Raw genomic sequence first — 19,218 nt, forward strand, 5'->3', positions numbered from 1 at the left:
TTTTAACTATCTCTTTCCCTTGTTTTCTTTGTTTAACATCTAGCTGACCCACTGTTTTGCTTTTTGCTACCAGTATCACGGAGCTACCAGTCCCCTCTTAATCACTCATCACCAGGATCTTCGTTGTTGTTGTTATTTTTACAATGAACTTAGGTATGAACTTCCACACACTCTGTTCCAAGCAGTGATGTGGAAGAGCTGCAGAGCTTTCTGCTCCTAAGGTCTGAGCTGAACCTCTGTACCACTGTACTGAAGCTGAGGCTGGACCTGCAATTAACTTCTCCTGGAAAGAGTTCCCTGGATCTGAGAATGGGGATCTGGAAAGAGAAGCAACCCCTAGACTTCTAGGCTTGTCTATTCTGGTATGTAGCTTCGTTCTCTATGAGAGCTAGGGTGGTGGCAATCAGAGCCCAGTATTCTCAGACCACCATGCCTGAGGTAGAGCTTTTATCCTATGAGTCGAGGTTAAGTGAGAAAAGGGAGCCCCAGTCATCTCAGCTGTGCCTGCCTGGAATAAAGCTTTTGCAACATGGGGCTGAGGGAGATGAGAGATGCCTACCTCTTGCCCCTTCTGGGGTAAAATTGTTGCCCTAGAATAAGAACTGGAGGGGCAAGCTACACTCACTCAGAGTAGAGCTTCTGTCACACTGAGTTAAGGTGGCAAGAATGGTGAAGAGTGATCATGTGAGCAGGTCATGGTTTAAATGCAACAGACTCTCAATACTGTTCTTAACAAGATTTAGTTGATCTTGAATACGTGTTGCCCTGCTTGCTGTATGTGCTTAGGACAATTTCTACAGATGTTAAATGATTCTTTCAAAAAAATTTTACCAGTTAAATGTGTTTCACTGGGGAGAGACTCTGCCATACTCCTTACATAGCCATTTCAGAAGTCCCACATCAAGATTAGATGTGTTCTACCTGAATATTTTACTTTATAATTTCTATCAACTGTTTTTTTTTTAAAGTTTTAGTGTGCTTTTTGTAAGACACACAAAATTGGAAAATACAAATGAAGGGGGAAGATTTGAAATGAATGAGAGGACATCAAACTAATATGATGGTTTAGGAAAACTGAATATTACTCTTACCACCCCAAACTTCATGGTGTCTGAAGTATGGTGTTAACTGCTATCATTTATTCAGTGGCAGGCATGTATGAAGTGCTTTTCATATAGTATGCTAAACTCTTGTAAGCACTCCACATGTTACACAATATAATTTCCCTCCACATAAATGAGGAAACTGACCCTCAAGGTCACACAAAGAAAGCAGAGAACTGGTATTGATTGGAATTCATGTCTGTTTTACTCTAAGTCTGCATTCACTATGTGCTCCATAAAAAGAAACATTTCAATTCATCTGCAGAACTATTTTTCAAGAATTAGATTCTACGAGAAGTGTAGTAATATTAAATAGGTAACATGGTATAATATGTTTTATCAGAAATATATACTTTTGCAAGGGTATTCCACTTGATTTGTTGACAGTAAACAAAATTAACTAGTTCTCGAGAATATCTACATTGGAATTGCATAAATGTGTTATCCAGCACACATGTGTCATAAGCTCATGTTTTAGTTTTGTGTTTTGTTTTGGTTACCTTCAAGAAGATCATCCTCATCGATGCCTTTGACAATCTTTGATTTGTAGTCTCGGATAAACATGTATTTTAGCAATCTTCTAAGTTTTTTCTATTAAAATATAAAATAAGTAAATAAGAAAATCTATACATATATTCACTTTACTGATTAAAGACTATTATAACCAAATTTAATAAACTTGCACCCCATGATATCAGAGAAAATAAAGTAATCCTTAGCATATGGCTATGACATAAAAAGGTAGTCATCGAACACAAAGGCTAAAATACAAGTCTTTTAAAAAAGCAGTTTTCATTTACAAATATTCGGATGTTCCAAAATCACAACAGTCACACATTGCTTAATAATGGGGATCTAAGAAATGCATCCTCAGGAGACTTCAACATTTTATGAACATCATTGAATACACTTACACAAACCTAGATGGAACAGTCTAATGCACAGCTAGGCTACATAGTGCGGCCTACCGTTCATGGGCTACAAACCCGTATGCAAGGGTAAGAAAATGGTAAGTATTTGTGTATCTAAACATATGTAAATATAGAAAAATTAGTTAAAATACCATGTAAATGACAAAAAAAATGATACATTTGTAGAGGGCATATACCATGAATAAAGCTTGTAGGACTTGAAGTTGCTCTGGTTGAGTCCACGAATGAGTGGCAAGTGAATTTGAGGGCCTAGGACATTACTGCATGCTATTGCAGACTTTATTTTTTAAAAAGCTGTACACTTAGGCTATACTATATTTAAAATTTTTCTTTCAATAATAAATGTGCCTTAGCTTAATTACTGTAACTATTTTACTTTATAGACTTAATTTTAAAAAAACTTGACTCTTACAGTAATACTTAGCTTAAAACACAAACACCTTACACAATTGTACAAAAATGTTTTCCTTTATATCCTTATTCTATAAACTTTTTTCTACTTTTAAATTTCTTATAGCTTTTTAAACTTCTTTGTTAAAAACTAAGATGCGCACGCATGCACACACACACACACACACACACACACACACACAAGCCTATGCCTATATAAGGTCAGGATTGTCAATATCACTGTCTTCCACCTCCACATCTTGTCCCACTGGAAGGTCTTCAAGGGCACTAGCATGCATGGAACTGTCAGCTCCCTTGATAACTGCTTTTTTATTGGAATATCTCATGAAGGAACAACCTCAGGTGGTTTACAGTTAAGTGTTTTTTGCAAGTACACTCTAAAATAATGATGAAGAGTATTATAAATAGATAAACAAGTAACAGTCATTTATTATCTTTATCAATTATTATGTACTATACATAATTTTATGTGCTAGGCTTTTATACCATCAGCAGTGCAGAGGTATACACCAGCATCACCACAAAGTTGAGTCATGCTTTGCACTACAATGTTAGTATGAAACCTATGACATCACTAGATAATTGGAATTGTTCAGCTCCATTATAATCTTACGGGACTACTGCTGTATTTGCAGTACATTTTTGAAAAAAAGTTCATCATGTGGCACCTGACCGTAATTGCTTTTTTTTTTTTTTTATTTTGAGACGGAGTCTTGCTCTGTCGCCCAGGCTGGAGTGCAGTGGCGCGATCTCGGCTCACTGCAAGCTCCGCCTCCCAGATTCACTCCATTCTCCTGCTTCACCCTCCCGAGTAGCTGGGACTACAGGCACCTGCCATCACGTCCGGCTAATTTTTTGTAGTTTTTTTAGTAGAGACGGGGTTTCACCGTGTTAGCCAGGATGGTCTCGATCTCCTGACTTCATGATCTGCCCGCCTCGGCCTCCCAAAGTGCTGGGATTACAGGCGTGAGCCACCATGCCTGCATGCTTTTTTTAATCTTATAAAAAGTTTTAGGCCGCGTGTGGTGGCTCACACCTGAATCCCAGCACATTGGGAGGCTGAGGCAGGTAAATCACGAGGTCAGGAGATACAGACCATCCTGGCCAACATGGTGAAACCCTGTCTCTACTAAAAATACAAAAATTAGCTGGGCATAGTGGCACGCGCTTGTAGCCCCAGCTACTTGGGAAGCTGAAGCAGGAGAATCTATTGAACCTGGGAGGCGGAGGTTGCAGTGAGTCGAGATGGTTCCACAGCACTCTAGCCTGGCAACAGAGCAAGATTCCATCTCAAAGTAAATAAATAAATAAATAAAATAAAGTTCTAAGTTTTTTTGAAGATTGTATTATCAGTCTTCATACCAAGCTGACTGTACTTACGCTATAGAATTTGGTATATACTCAAGATGAAATTTTATTTTAAAAAATTAACTTACAAATACCTGCACAGTGAGTTTGTAATAGCTGCTTTAAAAGTCAATAAATTCCTTTTTACTTTTTTTTTTAATTTTCTGAGAATCTTATCTTTTTGATAGAAGATTTGGTTTATGTGTTATATTTATGGAAAACAATCTGTAACCCGAAAAACGTAGTTCTATGAAATTCAAAGCTGATGAATGATAGTTAGGTCTTAATGGTGGCCTTCTTTAGATTTATTAGACCACAATGCTGCTTAATTTTAAAAGTAACTGATAATCCTTTGTAGCTTGTTGTATGCTTACACTTAGAATGTATTATCACTCGTTCCTGACCTTCAGGTTCAAGATTTCTATTAATAGCTGAAAAATAATGCATTTTACAGTTCTTTACATGCACATTATTTGATATCTTCAATAGTTTCTTTGCATCTGGCACCTTGTACCTAAGACTGCCTCACCCTAGGCAGAAACTTTCACTTTAAAAAATCCTACAGTCTCTCCATCTAATCATACAACCTTGAAATTTCATGAGTCTTAAAATGCTTCTTCAACTAAATCATACAGATACCCTATACCAAATAATTATTTTCTTAATAGTGAAGATTTTCATTTAGTAATATTCTTCATATCGTCTAAGAGTTGATTAACTGAAACATGTAAAATATTAGAGAATATTTTTGACTACCTACTCATGAAAAATAATTATGGCAAAATTAGACACACAAATATCAGCTTAAATATTTTAATACCAGATTTGAAAGAGTAAGAAAGGTAGGTCTTTGTTCAAAAACAGAAATTATGGTGTATGTTTATCCCATAGAAAATTAATCTTAATTAATTTGCATTTTTCAATAAGGTAGAGCTACAGACTAAACTTTGTATTTCAGGCTTAAAAAATTACTCTAGGAAAGTCTATAATCCTGGTAATGTTAATCTATAAGAAGAGGAGAAAAATAAATACGCCATTCAGTTATATCCCACTTGTGACAACAGAACATAGAGCCAATATTTAGTGAGTGTCATGTAGCAATGAAAGTGTCCACGTAGACACATAAGGATAAGTGAGGGTTCACTGTTAGCACAGTTTTTATATAAGTGCTTTTGTCCACATAATAAATATCAATTCTTTTGTAAACCCATTTTGTCGTACAAACTATGAAGACTAAAACATCAGTTCAATAGTTATTATTTTAATTTGAAAGCTATATAACAAGGATATATAGTTTCCACATGCAAGTTCAGTTAAACAAAACGTGGATTTTAATACAATAAAATTATGTTATATTACCTTATCTTTGCGCATCAAAAACAGAAGATCTTCAGGAGTGATTACCCTTGCTCCCCGCAGCTGAGAAACTTCAGCAGCTTGCTGTAACTAACAATAATGAAAATTCAGAAATTTTTCTCAGTAATATAAATTATATATAGTACAGTCATGATGTCTCTAGAGAGATAAATATACTAAGAGTTAAAAACCTCTGGGAATAATCCAGCAATCACATTACTGCTTTTAAGAGCAAAATGTCTTATGTTTTTAAGATATAAAACATGCAATTAAATTATGAGCCCACCTGTAACCAATACAATAAACAGAAATCTTTTCTTTCATGCAAAAGAAAAATCATACACAGCTTCCAGAAATGCATTAATGCACCTGAAAATAATTTCATGAAATTCTATCCTTCATACTCATGTGAGCAATGGTTTCACTCAGTATCACTAGTTGAATAAGTATATTATTAATCTGAGCTCCCATGCTGCTCTGATTTGAAATAGGCCCATTCAGAACTTTAAAAGAGCAACAAAAACAGTAGCTGTTTCTAATATCCAAAGGAAAAAAAATACGTTTAGTTTTGGCAAGTCTTCAGTGGGTAAAGGATTCAGTCCATAAATCATAATACTGGACTGCATTAATTTCTTTCCATACTAATCACATGCACACAAAAAGTTAACTGTATCTGGAATGTACAACACAAAACATTACTGCACAAAAAGTTAGATTCCCCCTGAAATGTTCATCTAGCCCCTTGTATCTACGAAGTCAAGATTTTTCAGGAATTCGTAAGTCCTAGAAACATAATCTTACTTAAAAATGACCTGGAAAATAAAAGAATGTGAAAAATGATAGTTACACTTTTTGGCACAGGCAAACTCAATTTCTTATTTTGATTAGTTGGAAGCAACATAAAATATGCCCATCTGAAAAAAATAAAGATGCTACAGAAAACACTATAAAAATGTGTCTGTAACTTCTTCCAAATTTCACCAAATCATACTGATTGCACCAAACCAAGTCTATCCAATATGAAATATTATAAAAATATTTACATATAAAAGCTGTTCCTGAATGCATCCTTCTTTTAAAAGATAAACCTAACACATTTTCTTGAGAACTAATCTTTAAAAAGTGACACACTATTAACAAATATATGAAATCAAATAGTACATTTGTGCTAAAGAAATTCTGCTTCAATGTTTAATCCATTTTGCTAAGTAAGCTTCAAACCTTCTCTAAATACACAGACTACAAAATAGACTATAAACTCGCTATGTGTCAGCTTTACCACTGAATTTCCTGGATACTGCGGTTGGTATATAAACACAATCCTATCTAAATACAGAAATTTAAATTTAACTGTGAACCATTTAAAAAGAAACCTTGGGGGAGGGGGAGGTTTTTAAAAAGATGATGTTATCTACTCAGAAACTAACAGTTTTCAGCAGGCATGAACATATTTTTCCTAAAAATTGGTAGAGTGTGAGGGAAATATATGTACACGTGCTTTTCAAATAAAAACATTTCTATCACAGTCTAAAATACAGGCAATCAGTGTTGAGAAGAATATGGGCTATATATACATTTGTCTGGACACATACATAGCAAATTTATTTTCTTAAATGAAGAATGCTGATCATTTGAAATCTGAAAAACACTATACAGACATACGTAATTTTACTCACATTAAGAAAGGATCAGGAGAAATATGTATCCCTAAATAGTTTTCTCAATTAATCAACAGTTTATGCACACTACATATATATAATCTCTATTCATAACATTCTCTAAAGTATCAGTTTACAAACATATTAGCCAGGATAAGTATGATAATAGAAAATAAAGACACAGAAGAGTTGGATATTTGGAATCACTGTTTTTTTTTTTTTTTTTTTTTTTTTTTTTCAGAACCAATACATGACCACTGTAAGGATCTGGTTATGCTGTCGTATGTAGCAGGAAAAGTTTATCTTTGTTTTTTATTTACCTGATTTTCTAATTTATCTCAACCAACATAATATCCTTACTAGGACTAGCATTGGTACCACTCCCTAGTCTGCCTTGGACCTCTGTCTAGTTAGTATGTCTCTGGAACTGAAAGTATCACTACGTTACCTTACCAAGGCCTGCCTATTCTGGATGTGTCCCAAACCCCAAAATTACCTCTCTCAAACTCTGACCTCCTCTTCTCTACCAAGTGAAGACAGAAATCTTATCAGCTAATTAAAGTAACTCATACAAAAGTCATCTGCTACCCCCATACCAAAATACTCAAGTCCTGCACTCAGCCCTGTGGAACCTGTGTATCCAAAAAGTCAGCCCTCCTCATAGAGGAGTTTCACATCTCAGGAATACTACTTTCCATCCATGTTTGGTTGAAAAAAATCTGCATATAAGTGGGACCATGCAGTTCAAGCCCAAGTTGGTCAAGGGTCAACTGTGTTATTATGCATTGGTTTACTCCTCCTGCAAATTTTTGCCTACTACCAGAAAGACTAAAGAAAGTTTTCTTTAACAATACAAACTTTAAAAACAGGTTGAGCATTAAAAAGTGGGCAAAGGAGAAGAACAAACACTTTTCCAAAGACGACATAGATGTGGCATATGAAAAAAAAGCTCAGTAACACTGATCATTAGAGAAATGCAAATCAAAAGCACAATGAGATGCCATCTTACAGCAGTCAGAATGGCTATTATTAAAAAGTCAAAAAAATAACAGAGGCTGGCAAGGTTGTGGAGAAAAGGGAACACTTATACACTGTTAATGGGAGTGTAAATTAGTTCAACCATTGTGGAAAGCGATAACGGCGATTCCTCAGAGCTAAAAGCAGACCTACCACTGGACCCAGCAAACCTATTACTGGGTATATACCCCAAGGGGTATAAATCATTCTACCATAAAGACACACGCACACAAATGTTCACTGCAGTACTATTCACAATAGCAAAGACATGGAATCAACTTAAACGCCCATCAATGACAGATTAAAGCAAATGTGGTACATATACACCATGGAATATTATGCAGCCATAAAAAAGAATGAGATCATGTCTTTTGTAGGAACATGGATGGAGTTGGAGGCTAACTAATGCAGAAACAGAAAACCAAATACTGCATGTTCTCACTTATAAGTGGCAGCTAAATGATGAGCACTTACGAACACAAAAAAGGAAACAGACACTGGGGCCTACTTGAAGGTGGAAGGAGGGAGAGGAGAAGAAAAGATAACTCTTGGGTAGTGGGCTTAATTCCTGGGTGATGAAATAATCTGTATAACAAACCCCAGTGACATGAGTTTTCCTATGTAACAAACCTTCACATGTACCCCTGAACCTAAAAGTTAAAAACAAAACAAAACAAAAAACAGGTGAGCGACTGGGCAGTCCAATTCCATAGGCATTAAACTTAAAATTGATGCATTTAATGTGAAAACAATAGTAGAACTGGGAAACCAATATCAAAAATGTTCCTCAAAACTTCAGTGTTAACAGCAGTTCAGTTATAGCATTTCTGGTTTTTTTCTGACTAATATTACTTCTATTTGTCAAAGTAAACAAAATATTAACTTGTAACAACTTCGTTAGGAAAAAATTCCCTAAAATATTAAAACTCATGTTTACATTTTAAGTATGTTATAATACTTTATTAGGAGGTTGAGAAGTAAAAGGTACACTATTACATGTCACCTCAAATGCCACATCTTTGACCTTATAAATAAATCTGTTCTCAATTTCACATTGCTATCCATGACATTCATTTTTTTTCTCACTGTATTATATTTTCACCAATTTCTGTTTATTTTGTTGTTTCTTTTAATCTTCTCAGGGTCTTGAATGTGCTATTTCCACCATATTTGTTCTACTATAATCTCCCTTAAATATAATGTCTGAATTCTTGCTCTAAGATTAATGATAATCCCCTATTATCTAAATTCAATGTGGTCTTTAAAGCTAGAATGATTCACATATTTTCCCTGCCTTTCCACTAATTATATTTCTTGTTTTTCTCTCATATAATTCTACATTTAGGCTCCAATAATTTTGGTTCTTTTTACCTTTGTGTACTTGTGATGGTTAATTTTGTGTGTCAATCTGACTGGACCATGGGGTACCTAGACATTTGGTCAAGCATTATTCCGGGAGTGAATACGGGTGTTTCTGGATGAGATTAACAATTCAATCAGTAGACTGAGTATAAGACTGTCCTCCTTAATGTGGGTGGGCCCCATCCAATCAGTTGAAGACATGGACAGAACAGAAAAGGCTGAGTAAGAGGAAACAACTTCTGTCTGAATGCATAACCTGGGACACTGGGCCTTTTCTGGCCTTTGGTCTCAGACTGAAACATCAGCTTTTCTTGTGTTCTGAGGCTGCTGGCTTTCATACTGGAACTAAACATCTACACATTGGCTTTCCTGGGTCTCCAGCTTGACAAATGAAGATTTTGGGAATCCTTAGACTCCATAACTGCATAATTATAATTTATTATCCTTATAATAATACATAAATCTCTCTCACACACACAGGTGTGCACACTCACACATACTTACTGCTGGTCTCTAATATAGTACTATATTTAAATTATGAGAAAATCTTGATTCTTTATAAGATGTAGCACTTTTTCTTTAAAATACAAGCTTTAAAATAATTTTCTCAGAAAAATAAGATGTATGATTATTTTCACACAACAGTGCTTCTCATCTAACATAGAAAACTTAAGTGCAGTTTATAATATCTTAATTGCACTTGTTATCAAGTTTTGTCACACTCCTGACTCCCAAATTTCTTTTGAATTATACATGTAGGTCCAGAACCATTGACCCTGAACAGGCAATTTATAAATGTTTGTTAAATGTTGGCAATCCATCCTCCCCTCCATGATTTTCAGTTTTTCCATTTAAACGTAACAGAAATGAGTTAAGCTATGTAAAATCGATGGCCTTTTGCATTTGGCTGGGGCCCACATGAATTCAGCACAAAGATTTCTCTAAAGTTCTAAAAGGTTTAAAATGTACAACAGAATTGGCTGGGCGTGGTGGCTCATGCCTGTAAGCCCAGCACTTTGGGAGGCCAAGGCAGGCAGATCATGAGGTCAGGAGATCGAGACCATCCTGGCTAACACGGTGAAACCCCATCTCTACTAAAAATACAAAAAATGAGCCAGGCGTGGTGGTGGGCACCTGTAGTCCCAGCTACTCGGGAGGCTGAGGCAGGAGAATGGTGTGAACCCGGGAGGCGGAGCTTGCAGTGAGCTGAGATCGTGCCACTGCACTCTAGCCTGGGTGACAGAGTGAGACTCTGTCTCAAAAAAAAAAAAAAAAAATACATCAGAATTAAGTTGATTATTCCACAATTACTAAGCTACTGAAAGTATTTTAATGAGACTTCCATTGCAGCTCTTTCCTTTAGGTTTTGCCTAAGACCTTGGATTTGTCCTTTTTGAAGATAAATGGTAAAAGGTAGGAGTTGTGGTGAGCTAGTATCATGAAGAGACAGAATCCTAGGTAAGGTTGTCACCTGCCTTAAAATTATTTATTTTTCCCTCTATCAGTCTATCTATTATGTACTCATTATCTATCAGGCCAGATTCTAGGTTAGGCTATGAATGGTCAGCTCTGCTTGCAACCATATTTGCTAGCCAGAGATAACCTCAAAGGTCTTGTCTAAATCCTCCATGATAAGACTGAAAGAACCTGGAGTTAAATTTCCTAAGTTGGAGTTAGGAAACTCCAGTGTAGTTTCATCACTAAGTGATTGCACAACCTTAGATACATCAAATAAGTTCTCTAGATTTGTGAGTTTATGTTTCTCTTTTATTTGAAATGGGTAATCAATGACTTTAATTACTAGTCGGAGAATTATAATCTTAGTGGTAATAATAGTGGCCATATATTTTGTCCCTAATTTGTGCCAGGTGCTGTGCTATGTGTCTTATATTTAAACTTTTAAATTTTATATCTAAGTTAAAAAATATATAAAACATTAAAAGTCAAATAATACTATAAATTTTATGACAGATAGGAATACCTTGCCACACTTCTGAATCTGTAATTCTGCTTCCAGTGGCAATCACCTTTAACTTTTTAAGCTTGTTTCTGTTATTTACCAACATATTTGAAATAAGCTTATAATACTTTTATTTTTCAGCTTTAAAAATTATCAGATGACTTATTATCAGAGGTGAAAAAGATTTAGTGTTCTTAGACACCCCAAATTTGACCATCTCTCCTCTTGACTTTACCTATGAAATACAATTTTTGGTTAAATATACAGTGCTTATGTTATACCAAACTATTTTTGAAAAATTTGAAATGTATCAGAATTTATTTCAGTTTTGCTTTTGATGAGACATCTTATCTGGAGCCCTCCAGACTTCCCTTCTACTCTTCTGCTTTGGATTTTTTTTTTTTTTTTTTTTTGAGACAGGGTCTCACTCTTTCATCCAGGCTGGAGTGCAGTGGTGTGATCACAGCTCACTGCAGCCTCAACCTCCTAGGCACTATAGATCCTTCCACCTCAGCCTCCTGAGTAGCTGGGACTATAGGCGTGCATCATCATATCTGGATAATTTCTGTATTTTTTTGCAGAGACAGGGTTTTGCCATGTTGACCAGGCTGGTCGGGAACTTCTGGACTCAAGTAATCTGCCCACTTTGGTGTCCCAAAGTGCTGGGATTACAGGCACGTAGGAGCTACCATGCCCAGACTGGATTCTTGTTTTCTTGACCTCATTTCTGCTCTTTCATGATTTACTTCCTCATTTCAGCAAAGCATATTATCTGAAAGTTTCCTTTTTAGTTCATGAGCATAGTTATGACAGCTGCTTTAAAATCCTTGTACATTAATTTTAACATCTGTGTCATCTTGGAATCAGTTTCCATTGACTATTTTTTCTTGGCTTTGGGTCATGTTTTCCTGTCATTTCAGATTTTAAGTAATCTAGTGTTTTATCTGAGATATTCTGAATAATATACTGTAGGAACTCTGGATTTTGTTGTATTCCTTTGAAGACTTAAAAAATAGGCACTTAACTAGAATGGATTCAAACTGCAACATCTTTTTCTCCCCTGTGGTGGGCTACAGCTGAAATATACTTGATATTACAGTTTTCTGAGAAAGGGTGCAAGGGAAATAAATTTTTAAAAACCTTGTATGTCTCAAAATGTGTTTATGTCATCCTTCTATTCAATGGATAATCTGGCTGAGTATAGAATTCTAGATTAAAAATAATTTTCCCTCAGAATTTTCAAGGCACTACCTTTTCTTCTAGCTTAAAATGTTGCTGTTGACAAGTCGATTACATTATGATTCCTAAGCCTTTGTGTGACATTTCCCCTAGTCTGAGAAACTTTTACGATTGTTCTCTTTATACTTCAAGTTCTGAAAATTCATGATGCTTCTTTGATGAAGGTCTATCTTGAAATATTTTTATAAATACTCATAACAATACTTCAACCTGTATGTTCTTGTCCTTTACATTTGAAAAATGTTCTTGGACTATTTTGAAAATTTCTATTGTCTGTTTCTTGTTTTGTTTGTTTTCCTGAAATGTCTATTAAATGAATGCTGGTGGACTTGTGTCTAGGATTTCTAATACTGGAGATCATTTTATTTCACCTTTTCACAAAGTAAAGTTATACTATTTTGCCAGAATGGCACAGGGGTAGCAAATGGCCTACATGGTTTGGATAGGGTACTGGGATAAAATTGTGCCTTTTACCAATCTTCCTGTTTTTAGTCGACACAAGACTTCTTTCTTCAGAGGAACCTTCAATCCCAAACTTTTCCATGTTTCAAAGTTTCATTTTCCTCAGGTCTGTTAAGCCTGTCTACCCACTTTAAGCTTTCAGATTTTTTTTTTGACAGCTCTCACCTGCTATTTAGTCCTCTCCCATTTTCTATGTCTTCTAAGTTTATACACTTAAAATTATTTTGTTATTTAGTGGAGTTTTCAGTTTGAAGCATGTGTACTACCCGTATTTAACAAGAAGCTGACACTTGTTTTTTATGCTAACATTTATAGAATTTATTATCCTATGCTTCATGTCTTCTATATATTATCTCATTTAGCCTTCACAACAAACTTATGGGAGATGTCCAAACACACAAAACTATTACTAAGTAATACATGTTTAACATTAAGCCATTCATGTTTCTCTCCTAGATTTCTTATTCAGAATAGAGGAAGATGCATTCACTAAATCAAGCCTTACATTGCATAGAAAAGTCTATCCATAAAAATGTTTATTTGCCTTTCAAAACATTTTCTTTCTTGGTGAATAAACAGTTGCCAAAAAAAAAAAAAAAAAAAAAAAAGAGAAAGAAAAAAAAAGGTTTGGATCAAAACATCCAAGCCAGTGGCTCCATGCAGACCCAGCCTAAGGATTGTGAGCTAAGTAAGTATTTGAAGGGAAATGTATTTGTAACTAAAGTTAACATTCAGAATACTCTACATTTAAGATATTTGACATAGTATTTTCCTACCATATAATCTTCTTATTCTTTTTTGATGATTGGTATTCTGTTGTCTTAGACATTTGAAACATAAATGAGTATATAAATTGATAAAAGATGTGCCTAACTTTTTAGAGTTTCATTTTAACTGTTCTTTTTAGAATAGTAAGTCAAGCACAGTTAAGTCAGGTTTTAAAAAATATATAAGGCGGGGGTGGAGCCAAGATGGCCGAATAGGAACAGCTCCAGTCTCCAGCTCCCAGCCCCAGCGACACAGAAAACGGGTGATTTCTGCATTTCTGCTTGAGGTACCTGTTTCATCTCACTAGGGAGTGCCTAACAGTGGGTTCAGGACAGTCGGTGAAGCGCACTGTGTGCGAGCCGAAGCAGGGCGAGGCATTGCCTCACTCGGGAAGCGCAAGGGGTCAGGGAGTTCCCTTTCCTAGTCAAAGAAAGGGGAAACAGACGGCACCTGGAATATCAGGTCAGTCCCGTCCTAATACTGCGCTTTTCCAACGGGCCTGGAAAACGGCACACTAGGAGATTGTGTCCCGCACCTGGCTCGGAGGGTCCTATGCCCACAGAGTCTTGCTGATTGCTAGCACAGCAGTCTGAGATCACGCTGCAAGGCGGCAACGAGGCTGGGGGAGGGGCGCCCGCCATTGCCCAGGCTTGCTTAGGTAAACAAAGCAGCCAGGAAGCTCCAACTGGGTGGAGCCCACCACAGCTCAAGGAGGCCCGCCTGCCTCTGTAGGCTCCACCTCTCGGGGCAGGGCACAGACAACCAAAAACTCAGCGAGAACCTCCACAGCCTTAAATGTCCCTGTCTGACTGACAGCTTTGAAGAGAGTAGTGGTTCTCCCAGCACGCAGCTGGAGATCTGAGAACGGACAGACTGCCTCCTAAAGTGGGTCCCTCACCCCTGAACAGCCTAACTGGGAGGCACCCCCCCAGTAGGGACAGACTGACACCTCATTCAACCGGGTACTCCTCTGAGACAAAACTTTCAGAGGAACTATCAGACAGCTGAATTTGTGGTCTCACGAAAATCCGCTGTTCTGCAGCCACCGGTGCTGACACCCAGCCAAACAGGGTCTGGAGTGGACCTCTAGTAAACTCCAACAGACCTGCAGCTGAGGGTCTTGTCTGGTAGAAGGAAAATTAACAAACAGAAAGGACATCCACACCAAAAACCCATCTGTACATCACCATCATCGAAGACAAAAAGTAGACAAAACCACAAAGATGGGGAAAAAACAGACCAAAAAAACTGGAAACTCTAAAAAACAGAGCACCTCTCCTCCTCCAAAGGAACGCAGTTCCTCACCAGCAACGGAACAAAGCTGGATGGAGGATGACTTTGATGAGTTGAGAGAAGAAGGCTTCAGACGATCAAACTACTCTGAGCTACGAGAGGAAATTCAAAACAATAGCAAAGAAGTTAAAAACTTTGAAAAAAAATTAGAAGAATGGATAACTAGAATAACCAATGGAGAGAAGGGCTTAAAGGAGATGATGGAGCTGAAAGCCAAGTTTCGAGAACTACGCGAAGAATGCAGAAGCCTCAGTAGCAGATGCGATCAACTGGAAGAAAGGGTATCGCTGATAGAAGATGAAATGAATGAAATGAAGAGAGAAGGGAAGTTTAGAGAAAAAATAATAAAAAGAAATGAACAAAGCCTCCAAGAAATTTGGGACTATGTGAAAAGACCAAACCTACGTCTGATTGGTGTACCTGAAAATGATGGGGAGAATGGAACCAAGTTGGAAAATACTCTGCAAGATATTATCCAGGAGAACTTCCCCAATCTAGCAAGGCAGGCCAGCATTCAGATTCAGGAAATACAGAGAACGCCACAAAGATACTCCTCGAGAAGGGCAACTCCAAGACACATAATTGTCAGATTCACCAAAGTTGAAATGAAGGAAAAAATGTTAAGGGCAGCCAGTGAGAAAGGTCGGGTTACCCACAAAGGGAAGCCCATCAGACTAACAGCTGATCTCTCAGCAGAAACTCTACAAGCCAGAAGAGAGTGGAGGCCGATATTCAACATTCTTAAAGAAAAGAATTTTCAACCCAGAATTTCCTATCCCGCCAAACTAAGCTTCATAAGTGAAGGAGAAATAAAATACTTTACAGACAAGCAAACGCTGAGTGATTTTGTCACCACCAGGCCTGCCCTAAAAGAGCTCCTGAAGGAAGCACTAAACATGGAAAGGAACAACCGGTACCAGCCCCTGCAAAAACATGCCACATTGTAAAGACCATCGAGGCTAGGAAGAAACTATGGCAACTAACGAGCAAAATAACCAACTAACATCATAATGACAGGATCAGATTCACACATAACAATATTCTCGTTAAATGTAAATGGGCTAAATGCTCCAATCAAAAGACACAGACTGGCAAACTGGATAAGGAGTCAGGACCCATCAGTATGCTGTATTCAGGAAACCCATCTCACGTGCAGAGACACACATAGACTCAAAATAAAGGGATGGAGGAAGATCTATCAAGCAACTGGAAAACAAAAAAAGGCAGGGGTTGCAATCCTAGTCTCTGATAAAATAGACTTTAAACCAACAAAGATCAAAAGAGACAAAGAAGGCCATTACATAATGGTAAAGGGATCAATTCAACAAGAAGAGCTAACTATCCTAAATATATATGCACCCAACACAGGAGCACCCAGATTCATAAAGCAAGTCCTCAGTGACCTACAAAGGGACTTAAACTCCCACACAATAATAATGGGAGATTTTAACACCCCACTGTCAGCATTAGACAGATCAACGAGACAGAAAGTTAACAAGGATATCCAGGAATTGAACTCAGCTCTACATAAAGTGGACCTAACAGACATCTACAGAACTCTCCACCCCAAATCAACAGAATATACATTTTTTTCAGCACCACACCACACCTATTCCAAAATTGACCACATAGTTGGAAGTAAAGCTCTTCTCAGCAAATGTAAAAGAACAGAGATTATAACAAACTGTCTCTCAGACCACAGTGCAATCAAACTAGAACTCAGGATTAAGAAACTCAGTCAAAACCGCTCAACTACATGGAAACTGAACAACCTGCTCCTGAATGACTATTGGGTACATAATGAAATGAAGGCAGAAATAAAGATGTTCTTTGAAACCAACGAGAACAAAGACACAATATACCAGAATCTCTGGGACACGTTCAAAGCAGTGTGTAGAGGGAAATTTATAGCACTAAATGCCCACAAGAGAAAGCAGGAAAGATCCAAAATTGACACCCTAACATCACAATTAAAAGAACTAGAAAAGCAAGAGCAAACACATTCAAAAGCTAGCAGAAGGCTAGAAATAACTAAAATCAGAGCAGAACTGAAGGAAATAGAGACACAAAAAACCCTTCAAAAAATTAATGAATCCAGGAGCTGGTTTTTTGAAAAGATCAACAAAATTGATGGACCGCTAGCAAGACTAATAAAGAAGAAAAGAGAGAAGAATCAAATAGATGCAATAAAAAATGAAAAAGGGGATATCACCACCGATCCCACAGAAATACAATCTACCATCAGAGAATACTACAAACACCTCTATGCAAATAAACTAGAAAATCTAGAAGAAATGGATAAATTCCTCGACAAATACACCCTCCCAAGACTAAACCAGGAAGAAGTTGAATCCCTGAATAGACCAATAACAGGTTCTGAAATTGTGGCAATAATCAATAGCTTACCAACCAAAAAGAGTCCAGGACCTGATGGATTCACAGCTGAATTCTACCAGAGGTACAAGGAGGAACTGGTACCATTCCTTCTGAAACTATTCCAATCGATAGAAAAAGAGGGAATCCTCCCTAACACATTTTACGAAGCCAGCATCGTCCTGATACCAAAACCTGGCAGAGACATAACCAAAAAAGAGAATTTCAGACCAATATCCTTGATGAACATTGATGCAAAAATCCTCAATAAAATACTGGCAAACCGAATCCAGCAGCACATCAAAAAGCTTATTCACCATGATCAAGTGGGCTTCATCCCTGGGATGCAAGGCTGGTTCAACATACGCAAATCAATAAATGTAATCCAGCATATAAACAGAACCAAAGACAAAAACCACATGATTATCTCAATAGATGCAGAAAAGGCCTTTGACAAAATTCAACAACCCTTCATGCTAAAAACTCTCAATAAATTAGGTATTGATGGGACGTATCTCAAAATAATAAGAGCTATCTACAACAAACCCACAGCCAATATCATACTGAATGGGCAAAAACTGGAAGCATTCCCTCTGAAAACTGGCACAAGACAGGGATGCCCTCTCTCACCGCTACTATTCAACATAGTGCTGGAAGTTCTGGCCAGAGCAATCAGGCAGGAGAAGGAAATAAAGGGTATTCAATTAGGAAAAGAGGAAGTCAAATTGTCCCTGTTTGCAGATGACATCATTGTATATCTAGAAAACCCCATTGTCTCAGCCCAAAATCTCCTTAAGCTGATTAGCAACTTCAGCAAAGTCTCAGGATACAAAATTAATGTACAAAAATCACAAGCATTCTTGTACACCAATAACAGACAAACAGAGAGCCAAATCATGAGTGAACTCCCATTCACAATTGCTTCAAAGAGAATAAAATACCTAGGAATCCAACTTACAAGGGATGTGAAGGACCTCTTCAAGGAGAACTACAAACCACTGCTCAATGAAATAAAAGAGGATACAAACAAATGGAAGAACATTCCATGCTCATGGGTTGGAAGAATCAATATCGTGAAAATGGCCATACTGCCCAAGGTAATTTATAGATTCAATGCCATCCCCATCAAGCTACCAATGACTTTCTTCACAGAATTGGAAAAAACTACTTTAAAGTTCATATGGAACCAAAAAAGGGCCCGCATCGCCAAGTCAATCCTAAGCCAAAAGAACAAAGCTGGAGGCATCACGCTACCTGACTTTAAACTATACTACAAGGCTACAGTAACCAAAACAGCATGGTACTGGTACCACAACAGAGACATAGATCAATGGAACAGAACAGAGCCCTCAGAAATGATGCCGCATAGCTACAACTATCTGATCTTTGACAAACCTGACAAAAACAAGAAATGGGGAAAGGATTCCCTATTTAATAAATGGTGCTGGGAAAACTGGCTAGCCATATGTAGAAAGCTGCAACTGGATCCCTTCCTTACACCTTATACAAAAATTAATTCAAGATGGATTAAAGACTTATATGTTAGACCTAAAACCATTAAAATCCTACAAGAAAACCTAGGCAATACCATTCAGGACATAGGCGTGGGCAAGGACTTCATGTCTAAAACACCAAAAGCAATGGCAACAAAAGCCAAAATCGACAAATGGGATCTCATTAAACTAAAGAGCTTCTGCACAGCAAAAGAAACTATCATCAGAGTGAACAGGCAACCTACACAACGGGAGAAAATTTTTGCAACCTACTCATCTGACAAAGGGCTAATATCCAGAATCTACAATGAACTCAAACAAATTTACAAGAAAAAAACAAACAACCCCATCAAAAAGTGGGCAGAGGACATGAACAGACACTTCTCAAAAGAAGACATTTATGCAGCCAAAAAACACATGAAGAAATGCTCCTCATCACTGGCC

The 19,218-nt window shown here is 37.1% G+C and overlaps 1 protein-coding gene across 12 annotated transcripts in view; it reads right to left on the bottom strand.

Annotated features, from left to right (window-relative positions):
* SUPT3H (SPT3 homolog, SAGA and STAGA complex component) overlaps nt 1–19,218 on the bottom strand; it is a 562,387-nt gene that overhangs the window by 195,442 nt on the left and 347,727 nt on the right. For 10 of the 12 annotated variants that reach the window (XR_010119259.1, XR_010119262.1, XR_010119261.1 and 7 more), the window contains 2 exons: nt 5,153–5,239; nt 1,604–1,694 (listed from right to left, as the gene is read on the bottom strand). Coding sequence is in view for 7 of the 12 variants with exons in the window: in XM_063633191.1 (XP_063489261.1) it covers nt 1,604–1,694; nt 5,153–5,239 (178 nt within the window). In the remaining 5 variants the exon portion in view is untranslated. The remainder of the gene's footprint in view (nt 1–1,603; nt 1,695–5,152; nt 5,240–19,218) is intronic. The other 2 variants (XR_010119263.1, XM_063633192.1) reach the window with 1 other exon arrangement.

The sequence above is a fragment of the Symphalangus syndactylus genome, chromosome 23 (genome assembly GCF_028878055.3).
Source record: "Symphalangus syndactylus isolate Jambi chromosome 23, NHGRI_mSymSyn1-v2.1_pri, whole genome shotgun sequence".
NCBI classification, from domain to species: domain Eukaryota; kingdom Metazoa; phylum Chordata; class Mammalia; order Primates; family Hylobatidae; genus Symphalangus; species Symphalangus syndactylus.